The sequence below is a fragment of the Cupressus sempervirens genome, chromosome 3, assembly GCF_028749045.1.
Source record: "Cupressus sempervirens isolate cs-2001-9-10 chromosome 3, ASM2874904v1, whole genome shotgun sequence".
Lineage (NCBI taxonomy): Eukaryota > Viridiplantae > Streptophyta > Pinopsida > Cupressales > Cupressaceae > Cupressus > Cupressus sempervirens.
In genome coordinates this window covers 213,398,824-213,411,580 of record NC_143120.1, presented here as the reverse complement: position 1 = coordinate 213,411,580, position 12,757 = coordinate 213,398,824, and the positions used below count along the sequence as shown (strand labels likewise).

The 12,757-nt window shown below is 36.9% G+C and overlaps 1 protein-coding gene across 1 annotated transcript; it reads left to right on the top strand.

Moving 5' to 3' along the window:
• Positions 1 to 646: 646 nt before the first annotated feature.
• LOC149565576 (Transmembrane amino acid transporter family protein) lies at positions 647 to 5,014 on the top strand. The gene is made up of 5 exons (XM_089819095.1): positions 647 to 1,317; positions 3,335 to 3,487; positions 3,751 to 3,954; positions 4,068 to 4,533; positions 4,639 to 5,014. Exons 1-5 carry the CDS (start codon positions 897 to 899, stop codon positions 4,781 to 4,783), a joined length of 1,389 nt encoding a protein of 462 aa, XP_089675221.1. The 5' UTR covers positions 647 to 896; the 3' UTR covers positions 4,784 to 5,014.
• The last annotated feature ends 7,743 nt before the right edge of the window (positions 5,015 to 12,757 follow it).

Genomic DNA, 12,757 nt, shown 5'->3' with positions numbered 1-12,757 from the left:
GGAACTAGTTATATATATATATATAATAAAATATCCAATAGCTCTGACCATATTTTAGTTTTTTAAAAAAAGCGTTAGATTCATTCTAAACTTAATTGAATCCTTATACAATATTAAAAAATATATTTTATATATTTTTAATTAAATAAAAATGACAGTCAAAAGTGCGTTAAGCATATTTGGATAAACGGTACGTTTTATGTACGAGGGAAATAGGCATGTAGACGCAGTCTAAGGAGAAACAGATCATGACATCCTGGACACTGGACAGTACGGGTCAAAAATATAGAAGGGCCCCTTCCCTTCTCCTTCTCTTTGGCTGATTATGCCGACATTTTGGGAAAAGTTCCAAAGGAAGTTGGTAGTGACTCTTTAGGAAGGAAACTGCAAGGCGAAGCGCTTTCGATCGGTATACCTACTGTTTAGGGCAGTTTTTGAGGGACGAAATTTCTCATTTTTCAAACAATTAATACATTAAAAGCAGTTCACGTGTATTTGGGAATGGTTAATTAGTTGTTTAACTCGACCGTCAAATATGATGCGTACGCCGCGTCACGTCAGACTACCAGGGTGGAATAAGAACAGTACTAGAACCATTAATCCCACCCACTTCCTATATAAGAATCGTAGGAAGGCCTTCGAATTCGTACGCAATCAAGCTGAGTACGTTGTTTGATAAAATAGCCTGGTCCGAAGCTGTTTTGAAGATTAGTTCGTGGTTTAGGAGTTGAAAATACCCAATTTAATTATTTGCCTCATTGGAAGTCTCTTTGAAGATCAATTCATCAGTTGAGAATTGAAATAACCTGAGCAGAAGCCTCTATTCTGAAAATTGAGAATACCCAGAAGAGTTATTTGCCTTAATCTGCTCAATTATATTGTGTGGCTGTGAAAAAATGACTATTGGTATCTCTTCACCCCAGAAAGGAAAGGAGAGGAAGGGTGTGAAAACAGAGAGAAGTCCCCTGCTGCCTAAGAAGAGCCAAGATGTGGAGGGGGTACATGAAGGATTCAATGGCGCCTCATTCTCTGGGGCAGTGTTTAATCTGTCGACCACTGTGGTAGGAGCAGGGATAATGGCGCTCCCTGCTACTCTCAAAGTATTGGGGTTGCTGTTGGGGGTATGCCTCATCGTGCTTGTGGGCTTGTTAACTGATGCATCTATCGACTTTCTCCTAAGGTTCAGTAAGGCTAGCAGGGCGGCTTCTTATGGTGGTATCATGGGCGACACCTTTGGGAGGATGGGGAGGATGCTGTTGCAGATGTGTGTTACTGTTAATAACTTAGGGATTCTCATTGTTTACATCATCATTATAGGTATGCCTCGTATTGTTTGTTTTGTTTTTATGGTTATGTGATTGAGCACTTCTGTTGCTCGGGTTGCTTGGAATATAGAATCAATAAACCATAGATTGAGAATTTCTGGAAGTCTGCCTTTAAACTCTTCTGTTTCAATTACGGTGAGCCATGAATAGTATGAGGGTGAGACTTGGCCGCTCATAAAACAAGGGAAAAAAATGCCTAGAAAATGTCGTGTATTCACTGGTCAGGACCTAATATTGAGTAGCCCATTTTTTTGCAGAGGTTTAGTTGTTGTCTTCTATCTTGTCGTCCAAGAGTTTCATAGTATGGATGAACCCAATTTCATTCTGAAATACCAACTTGTCTTTTCGTGTCCAATAGCCTATTGACGATGGATGCACCCCGTTCTATTCTCAATACCCTTGTGTTTCTATTTTTAAAAGCTTTTTACGGAACAATGGATCCGATTCCTTTTTCAAGAACACCCACCTCAGTCATGCAATCTACAAGAGTTTCTTAGCTTTGGATAAACCAATTCTATGCTCAAATCCCCACTTATGTCCTGCCATGCTCAAGGGACTTCTGATTACGGATGAACCCAGTTAGAGCACTCTCTTCAGTCTTGGATTCTTGACACATGAGCTTCTTGCTATAGAAGGATCAATTTCATCCACTTAAGTCTTGCCATGATTAAGAGATCCTTGGTTATGGATTTTAAACCAAGACCATGCTTAAGTACCTCACTGTTTCTTAGATAGTGATAATTCCGATTTCATGCTTGAACCTCTTTGGATCTTTCCATGCCCAACAGTTTATTACTATTACTTACGGATGAGAGCATTTCCATTCTCCACTTCACCTCATCGTGCAGATTTAGTTTTCGTTGCGGCCCTGAGAATAGAACCAGAGCTACAGTAGCAACTCCAATCTACTTTGTCAATGTTGATATTTCTTACATCAGTGGATAAATATATACTCGATTGAAAATTTTATGCAGGCTGATTGGTCTTCTGTTTCTTTATATTTTGATTTTCGGACAAATTCGTCGAGTCTTTTCAGTTTCTGATCAAATTATTTACGCTCTTCAATTTCTACTCTTCACATGCTATAATGCATCTTCCTTGCAAAAGTTATTGAAAAATTTCTACCGTGGTTGGTCTCTAGGTATTTCTTTTTCCTTTTTCTTTGGACATTGTACCTTTTTAGGGCTATTTTAGAAATGTATCCAAGATAAAGTGATTTGACAAATACTGTGGATTTTGTTAACAACTTCCTTAGGATTTAAACTTGGTTAGGTTTGTGAAAGTACTTGGTGGCTTTTTAAGTTGTTTTTCCACAGGAATCAAATTCTACCACATTTGTTATGTGCTTGTATTGCTTTTGTGGTGGTTTAAGGCAACTTTAGGCTGTTAGCACGATGGTGCAGGTGACAGAGTGGAAACATTTGGAGAATTACCCTTTAAGTGAATTTTCGTTTGATTGCCAATTAAGCCTTTTAGAATGAAAGCAATTTATATTCCTATATGCTTTGCTTGTCATTCCTTCACATTAATCCTGTGTTGATGAAGCTACAAATCACGTAAATTGTGGTATCTAGTAAATGTTTTTCTTGAAACCTAAATTGGTGCATCTCCAGTAGAAAGCTTTCAAGTCAAGGTGAACAAACCTGATAAATCCTGAATATGTAATTCATGTATGTTGTACTCTTTTTGACAAATATAGTCACACAGTTTTGAGAATGAAGAAAATTCTTTGTCAATTAGAAAACTGTGTTTCCTGGACAGAACCTTTTATGTACTGCTTACACCATTAACTGCGGTATTGTTATTTCTCACACTTATTTTGAATAGCAAGCAAGTTCTTGTTGTTGCAATTTTATCATCTTCCTTGACTGTTAGTTGGCTTATTTACTGGGGTCTGCTCATGATGGTGGATAAATACTTTTTGGTTCGTAAGTACAGGCTAGTGTTGTGATTTTCTTTTTGGCATTAGAAGTTTTAATAGCTCATAGAATTGTATTGATCATGGGCAGGTGATGTGCTTTCTGGAACATCATCAAATGGTGTGCACCATGTTGGCCTATTTGAAGAATGGTTTGGAGTGCATTGGTGGAGTGGGCGTACAGCTGTGATACTTCTAACTATGGTTTTTATTTTGAGTCCACTGGTGTCTTTCAAGAGAGTTGGTGAGTGTCTCAACAGTTAGACTAGCTTGTAGATTTCATCTTTGTTTAGTGATCAATATGTTGCATGATGTGCTTTCATATCGCCCATTGATATCATACATAGCTTCTATCTTGCAGTATGGATTCATCAAGCTTTGTTAATATCATATCCTGAGAAGGAATGTTATGTGTATTTTGAAGGTTCTAAGGATGTGGATGTTAGTTCATTATTATTGCAATTTATTTTATTTAGGGATTGTAATGATTTTGATTTGTAATGGCAGATTCTTTGAAGTTCACATCTGCATTAGCAGTTGGATTGGCTGTTGTGTTTGTTGTGATCACTGCTGGCATTGCAATTGTGAAATTGTTTATTGGTGGCATCCACATGCCAAGATTATTACCAGATTTTACTGATAATGCCTCATTCTTGAAGATTTTCACAGTGGTCCCAGTCATTGTGACTGCTTATGTCTGCCATTACAACGGTACGTTATATTTTGAAGTGTTTACAATATCCTGTTCCTGGATTTTAACCTTTTAACTTAACTGAAATTTTATTTTCACAAGTTTAGTGACTGTCTCTGTTTCTGTGGTGCAGTTCATCCAATAAATGATGAACTTGAGGAGCCTTCAGACATGCAAGCCATTGTTCACACATCGTTGGCATTGTGTACAGTTGTATACATAACCACAAGTTTCTTTGGGTTTCTTCTTTTTGGAGGTCAAACTATGGATGATGTCCTAGCAAACTTCGATGTTGATTTGGGAGTTCCATACAGTACACTACTGAGTAACATTGTTCGGATAAGCTACGTTTTACATCTGATGCTGGTCTTCCCACTCATTTTCTATCCGTTACGCCTTAACCTCGATGGGCTTTTATTTCCAAGTGGACAGTCCCTCATTCTGGATAACAAGAGATTCATCTTGATTACGACTGGATTAGTCGGGTTTGTTTTCTTGGGGGCAACATTCATTCCTAACATCTGGATTGCATTTCAATTCACAGGGACAACAACAGCAGTTGTTCTTGGCTTCATCTTCCCAGCTGCTATTGTTCTCAGGTAAATAACAATCTGAATTTTATTTTCTGAATTTTGGGTGTCCACTTTAAACCTATTAACGACAATTGTCATGAAGTTCCTAATTTTCAACATTTTCACTTGCAGAGACACATATGGGATTTCAACAAAAAAGGAAAGGTACCTTGCACTCCTTATGATTATTCTGGCAGTAGTTTCAAGTTCGATTGCTATATCAGGTGATATTTATGCTATGGTTTATAAAAGTGATGGAGGTTCTCCACGATCTTGAGATTGCTAATTTGTACTGTATTAGAAAGAAAAGCTGAGCTAGGGAATGTCTGTTACAAAGGGTATGTCATTGTAAACCAGCTGTGTTCCATCATGGTTCTCATTTCCCAACAATATTATTGTATTCTATTGCATTTGCATCTGTACGTATTGAAAAGCTCACAGTTGGTCCTGCTTCCAATGTTATCTATGTTTTCTTTGAATGCAATGGAGTAAACTTGCTTCTACTCAAGGGCTCGCTTTTGGCGATTCATTTGTTAATTATTTGTTCTCAACATAATGGCACGTATCAATGCTTTTCTTATTCTAGCTCCAACTTGGGGTGCATACTAATGCTTTTGGACGGTCATCAAGAGAGTTTCTCTTGAAGAGGGCAGACTTCTATGCTCCAGTGAAATTTTTTACGAGATAAAGTACCTGAGATTTCATGTCTTAGTTACATAGCTGATATCTGAAGCTTATACATCCTAATAAACTTATATAAAACATGTAGAATAAAAACAATGACGAACAAATCATTGCGAATGTAATTTAAAAAGAAAATCTCTACAATGGTTGAGAAAAGTGTTAAATGCTTTGCTGATTTTTAAGCGTAGACTTGCTATCAAACATGGACAAGGCAGACAGAATAAATGGTGTTAAAAAGGCAAAAGAAAAAAGGAAAACGAAATGAAAACAGCAAAAAAACGAGTGTTTTTATGCAACTATTGATTTAAACTGAATGTATCATTTTCATCACGGACACTTAGACTTTCATATGTTGAACTAGAATTAGGGGCATCGATATGAACAAGGGTGGCCCGAACACCAAATCTGAGAATATTCTACGAGGTAAGATTATAAGCTGGTTACATTGGTTGCATGTTTTATGTTGGAACATACGGTGCCTACCGAAGGCCAAGGTCTTTGCTTGAGTAGACTTTCAGAAGGAGATTTTAACGGAAGGACGATAAAAATGCTTGGATTTTTGGGTCTTTCTGGATGCGTTTTGTGCTGTTGAGTAATCATTTGATCATCTCCTTATCAAACGCTTCCTTTCAGCGAAAAAATGTTGTAAAGATTTATGCCAACGATTCCTTTTGGAAAAAAAAAATTACTAATTTGTTGTTAAGTTGGTTTCTTATATTAGTTCTTGTTGATCTCCAAATTTGTGTTTGCTTCACCTCAAGTGTCTTGTCCTTTGGCAACTTGGCACATGGAAATAATTGAACAGAAGGATTTTTTTTCAAGATAAGAGTTTTCCCTGGGAAGAGGTTTGTGACTGGATCAGAAGTACTAATGAATATTGTGAATCGCCAAACTTTTTGTCAAATTGAATCATGATGGGGTTATTCAAGGAAACCGTTGACTTTCTAGGATAGTTTTTGTGATTATGGATATTTATCATAAAATGAAGGTGTGCAATATCCATTCATTCTAATAATGAGGCAAAAACACATAAACTGCTTCTTGGCCATTAATTAGTTTGCGATCAATACATAATTTGCAGATTGAAGATGGTAATTACGGTATCGCATTCTATGAATTTTGAAATAGATGCACCTAAAATTCGAATTGATTTTACGAACACAAAAGGCCAAGGACAGTGCGTCCCTTCACTTGGGAAGTGGGCTCTGACCTAGGTTGACATTGTCCCTATTGATCAGTGATGACCTGGGTTAGGATTAATGAGACAGAAATAACAATCAATATCTGAAAATAATAAATCGTACATAAGAGAACACAAGACACAGATTTAACATGGTTCACTCAATACCTATGCTACGTCTATCAAATGAGTCCAATATTCTTATTATCCAATGATTATAATCAATAATTTTTTACAGCTCAATACTGTCGCAAGACGCTTCAATCTCATCTTAAAGAATGAAATCCCTAAACCTAAGCCATTTTATACATATTTTTTTACCGCTTAAGAAATTAGGGTTAGAATAAGTCATCTAATAGAAAAATAGCAGTTGATACCTTTTACAATAAAGAAGTCAATGACGCTTTGCCCCATGACCTTGCAAGAGATGCTACCCCCAAACCCTCGTAGAAATAATCTAGAGGACACAATGTTGAATAAAGTGGAAAAAATTAACCTCCAAGTCTAATTAGACTCCACATAACAACGACTTGGAGCCGAACGATTTTTGGGTTTTGTAGATCTCACAGTTTTATATTAATACAACTTTCAACAATTATTGACAATATTTGATAGCCCATCTTCAGGGTTGTATACTCCAAGGGGAGTGATAGCCCATCTTCAGGGTTGTATACTTCAAGGGGAGTGTTTCTACTCCCTTCTACTTCAACACATTTCCATTTCTTTGGATATAGATTTTATATTGCATATCTACTTATATAAAACCTTCTCTTTGTGGAGGTGAGGGAGAAGTAAGTCCGACCTATTCCCCACCTTTTGCATTAGGCTACAAATTGACACTTTATATTGTGTTAATTGAGCCAACATTAAATGGTAAATCTTGGTTTTTAGCCTTCATCTTGCATATGATAATGGATTCATTTCCCCCCATACACTCAATATCTTTGCATTGTTAAAAATAAAATAAAGAGGTGCATCCTACATCTATTTCATTTTTATAATGACCCCTTTTGCATTAGGCTACAAATTGACACTTTATATTGAGTTAATTTAGCTAGCATTAGAAGGTAAATCTTGGTTTTCACCCTTTATCTTGCATAGGATAGTGGATTCATTTCCCCCCTATACACTCAATAAATTTGCATTGTTAAAAATAAAATAAAGAGTTGCATCCTACATCTATTTCACTTTTATAATGCAATGCAATTTTTCCAAAACAACACAAAAATAGTTCATTCATAGTCATTTCATTTAATTTTTAATGGAGTTTTTATCTTTATTTGCTTGTTCAATTTTAAGTTTCCTTCCATGTCTTCAAGATCTTCCATTTCATTCATATGATGATAATTTAGTTCTTCCTTTTATTGATTCCAATAATGTTCACCCTTCCAAATCAATCCCACCAATTAAAAACTTTTAGCACAATAAGAGAGTGCTTCTTAAAAGAATCTCCCTCCAAAGGGTGAGATCTTGAAAGATAATGTTGATCCTTCTCCTAAGATGTGTCTTTCTCATAATAACATTTTGATGGAAGAAATGAACAATTTCTCCCATTTTTGTACTCATCCTCTTACCTTTAGATATCAAGCTTCAGTGATTCATGATCATATTTATTCTACAATGTGTTTTATTCATATATGGTTGTTATGATTCTTCTATTTGGGTGATAATTCTTCTCTTAAAGTGTCCCTTGTTCCTCACAATATTTCCTTCCTTGATGATTCTCCTATTTTGGATTAACCCTTTGATAAGGACATGGATTGTTACCCTCCTCATATAGCCACCTTTGTGCACATGGATGACAAAATGATTATTTATCCTCATGATAAACCATCTTCTATGAGTTTCATCGATATTCCTTCTATAGATAGGGCCTTTATGAGTAATGTTTGTCCTAAGAGTATCTTAGAAGTACATGATAATATCTTTGATTCTTTTGATTTTCATAAGGAATCCTTTGAGATTAATAAACCCATTAAATCCAATATTATTCAAGATACATTTGAAGCTTTATAAAGTATTCTTGTAAAAGGTGACCATGCATTAGTAAACATTGATGACCTTTTAACATATCCTACCTTAGAGAATAAGGATCCTCATAAAATTGATGTTATTCCATCTCCATTTATTTCTTCAATTCTTCACTACAAATAATAGGTGGCCCATCAACTCTTCAAGATGATTGGGGAACCTTAGATTTCACATTGACATTTCATAGAAAGAATAAAATCCTTGAATTTGAAAATTGCACACCTTCATTTGATGCATGAATGGATATTGAATGGTTTCTTTTAGAAGTCAATCTAATCTCACCCCAAGAATCATCTCACCTTCATTTGATGAATGAATGGATATTGAATGGTTTCTTTTAGAAGTCAATCTAATCTCACCCCAAGAATCATCTTACCTTACTAATATTTCAAAAGAAAATCTAGGTTTATAACCTTCTTATTTATCCAATCAATCTATAAATTCTTCTCCTAAAATTCTCACAACAAGAGACTTTTTTAAAAAACTTTTTATGGCCATTTTAATTACACTTCCTTCGACAAACAAGCACAAATATAGCAAACACAACCAAATATGTCTCCACAGTTTTTCCTAATAGTCCTACAATGAGAGCTTTCCAGACAAGGATTTAATGGATAACGGAGTGAGACGGATTCAAGGGAGTGTGGTTGAGATTTGGTCCGAGGAAACGTGTAGCGTTCTGACAGTGACAATCGCAGGAGGAAGACGGGGGAAATAAAATAACCGCATGGAATAGTAAATAAATGATTGCACTTGGAGCATTGGGTAAAAGGGAAGGATATTCGCCAGCATCATTATTATACGTAATGAAATGGTAAAGTTTATAGTAAGGGGGGTAGATAAGACAGGGCACTAAGCAGGTAAGGGCACAGTGGGACCAGGACATCACACCAGAGCATCATAGTGGGACCAAGCAGCAGACAGGCTCAGATTTTAGACAGGCTCATTTCCAAAGGAAAAACAACGGCTGGGCCCAACCCACAGCAAGATAGGAGTAGGCTTTTAAGCCAGGGGTTTCCAGGTGCACTTTCCGACTTCTTTTTTGTTTTATATATTTGCTCTTGTTAGTTTTGTTTCATCCTTCTTTCCTTTGATCAATGGAAAAACAAATTGTGGATACACAAACAATGGGAAAATAAACGGTGGATATGCAAGCATTGGGAAAACAAACCATATCATTGGTAAAAAACGGTCAAGAAATTCTGGTGCACTTTGAAACTAACCATTTAGGTCAAGTCAAAATGGCATCACTCGGCAAGACAGGGAAATATATTTGGGTCAATGTTAAACAGTTCAAGGGCATTTTAAAACGTAGACTTGCTCGCTTGAAAGGGTCACATGAAAAGCAAAAACACAGGCAGAGATTGCATAAACGAGAGAAGAAACAAAAAGATATTGTCAAAATGTACCCCCCTCCACACTTAGATGGTGATAGTCATTTGCGTGGTAGCAGCAACTTTGTTGATTCTGTCACTTATAGCCCTACCTCCACACCTCTCGCATGGTGCCCAAATCTTTATGTGCAAGAACTATTGAGGGCCAAGAGGAGGTTGGAACTCCTAGAGGCTAAGGAACAAGAAAGTTATCGTAATATGCAGGTGTTAATTGTAGCAAATAAAACTCTTGCAGATAATAACAACATTTTAAAAGCTCAAATCTCAACGCTGCAAGAAATACTTTTAGCAGGGAAGCTTGAATGGCAGAACATGAAGGATGAATGGAAAAATCTGAATGCTACATTGGAAACAAACAAGGTCACAACAAATATCGACTCATCTCATTATAAGGAGAGACCGATTTTTCACACTAATTCGTTGGGAAAGGCAGGGGTTGAAGAGGAGAGGAGAAGTTTTTCAAAAGTCACCAAAACTTGGGACAAAAATAGCAAAGACCTTGATATGGCAAGAGAAGAGGCAAAGATTCGTGTGAACACACAAGACGGAGAGGTCAAGGAAAGGCAGCGTAGGGCATCCAATATAATTATCAAAGAGATAAAAGATTATGGGGAAGGCGAACACACCCTTGACTTAACGAGGGATTTCTTACAAGATGTGTTGTTGTGGCAAGGACAAATCTGTCAAGCTTGGAGGGTTGGCAAACCACAAGCTCAGAGAAATAGGCCAATCAAGGTAGTCATGCCCAACATTAGCGACAAACAAAATTTACTTAACAAAAAATAGCTCTTGAGGGGTTCTCGCTTTGTTATAGAAGAGGATTTAACCATGAAACAACAAGTAGAAAGAAGAATGGAAATGGAAAAAATCAGAACAGCTAGAAATGAAGGCAAAAGAGCTTGGATGTTCAAGGGAAAAGCAATTATTGCTCATTTTGGCTACCGCTCCAATGAAGGGCAGGAAGAAGGCAACAAAGGTGTGACAACAAACACATTAGCATGCAGCGATACAACAAGATCAGCAATCACACTTAGCGATAATAACTCAACTTTGAGTCTTTCACATCAAAACAAATAGCAATCAAACTTAACCCAGGCGTCCTTAAGTTTAGTTTGTTGGAATTGCAGAGGTTATCCATGGAGACGCGGGTCTGGGTTAGGACCTATTGCGGAAGGCAAAGACATTATTTGTCTCATAGAGACACATGAGCATGAGGGATGTAAGACCCCATTGTTTGAAGGCTACTGGAAGATGGCAGTGTGGAATGAGGTAGTGGGAAATGGTAAAGGTTATGGAGGTATAATGGTTCTAGTAAAAGAAAGGCAAGGTCGTGTCATTCAGTTGGAAAAGACTGATTCTAATAAACAATTCATATGGCTCAAAATTGTGGAAAATAACACTCTTATCAGGATTGCAGCCTGTTACTTTGCTCCACAAGTATCTAAAACTTATAAAAAGTGTGGCTTAGATCACAATGACCTCTATGTTGCGTTAAAGAAAGATGTTGCTATTTTTTCGCAGCATGGGGATGTTCTTCTTGTTGGAGATTTCAATGCTAGGACAACAAATTGGCAAGCAAGTATTTTCAGCTCCAAAGTAAATGATAACCCTATTTGGCTCATAGAAGAAAGAAATCATCAATGGGAAAGAATATCTAAAGATGCTAAAGGCTGCAATCATTTTGGGGAAGAATTGATCACTCTATGTGGCACATTTGATCTCATAATTTGTAATGGTTTGGCTAGATGGGCTAAGTCAGGCACTTTCACTTGCAACACATACAACGGAGCAAGTGTGGTAGATTATGTAATTTGTTCGTAGAATTTGTATGAAAATATTGAAGAAGTTGCAATTGGAGAACACATTTGGGATCTCAAATCAGATCATAGACCGCTGTACGTAAATTTGTATTGGGCAAAGGATAGGCGGATTGGAGCAAAAACCTAAGGCCCTCAATACCCCCTTTCTCAGGGCAGAATTTTGTTAACTTCAGAAAACAGTAACACTTTCAGAACTACTCTTGAGGAACTTTGTATGGGACACCCTATGTATAAACATGGTGTTAACAGTTATGATTTATCAAATTTGATTCATGAGGCTCTTTCAAAATGCAAGAGAGCAAAAAATAGAAAATCTGAAACTAATTGTTTTCCAGCCAATGCTTGGTTTGATAAGGAATGTAAGAGGGCTAGAAGAAACCTAAGGGAGTCAAATAAAACTAACCTTGACATTAAGGCCTACAAACAGATCCTAAAGAAGAAAAAAACTGATTTTATGTTCACAAGGAGAGAGGAGTTAATTTTCTTGGGCAGAAATAACCCCAAACGTTTTTGGAAAGAACTCCAACCAAGGAGAAAACAAACTGAAAATAATAATATTACTGCCACCCAATGGTTTGAATATGCTAAGAAACTTTATGAACAAGAGGGTGGAGTGGGACAACCACCTTTGGTCAATGATGATACAAATCTTTTCACTGTGCAAGAGATAGAGGCAGTGATTAAGAAGTTAGGTGGAGGTAAAGAAAAAGACCTTGTTGCGCTCCAAGCAGAATATGTGAAGTGGGGTATGAAAACTCTTGCACCGCACATCACTGAAATTTTCAACAAAATTTGTCAAGAAGGGTTTTCGAAAGATTGGACAATCAGCCTTGCAATACCACTTTTTAAGAGTGGTGATGTTAACAATCCCTCCAACTACTGGACTATAATGATCAATCCCCTCTTTGCTAAACTTTTTGGCAGCATGATAGAAACTAGGATCAGCAAATGGGCAGAAGAAAACCATAAACGTGCTAAAGGGCAAGCTGGTTTTAGGCCAAAGCACTCGACAGTGGATCATTGTGTCACTTTGAGACACATTATTGAAAAAGAATGGGAGAAAAAGGAAGAGGTATTTTGTTGCTTTGTTGACTTTAAAAAGGCTTTTGACATCGTCCCGAGAGACAAGCTTTGGTTTAGGA

Bases quoted from the DNA above. Each gene is read 5' to 3' on its own strand.
- LOC149565576 (XM_089819095.1), top strand. From the start codon at position 897: ATGACTATTGGTATCTCTTCACCCCAGAAAGGAAAGGAGAGGAAGGGT. The intron at 1,318-3,334 runs GTATGCCTCGTA...GATCATGGGCAG, and splicing joins TGTTTACATCATCATTATAG to GTGATGTGCTTTCTGGAACA. The intron at 3,488-3,750 runs GTGAGTGTCTCA...TTGTAATGGCAG, and splicing joins GGTGTCTTTCAAGAGAGTTG to ATTCTTTGAAGTTCACATCT.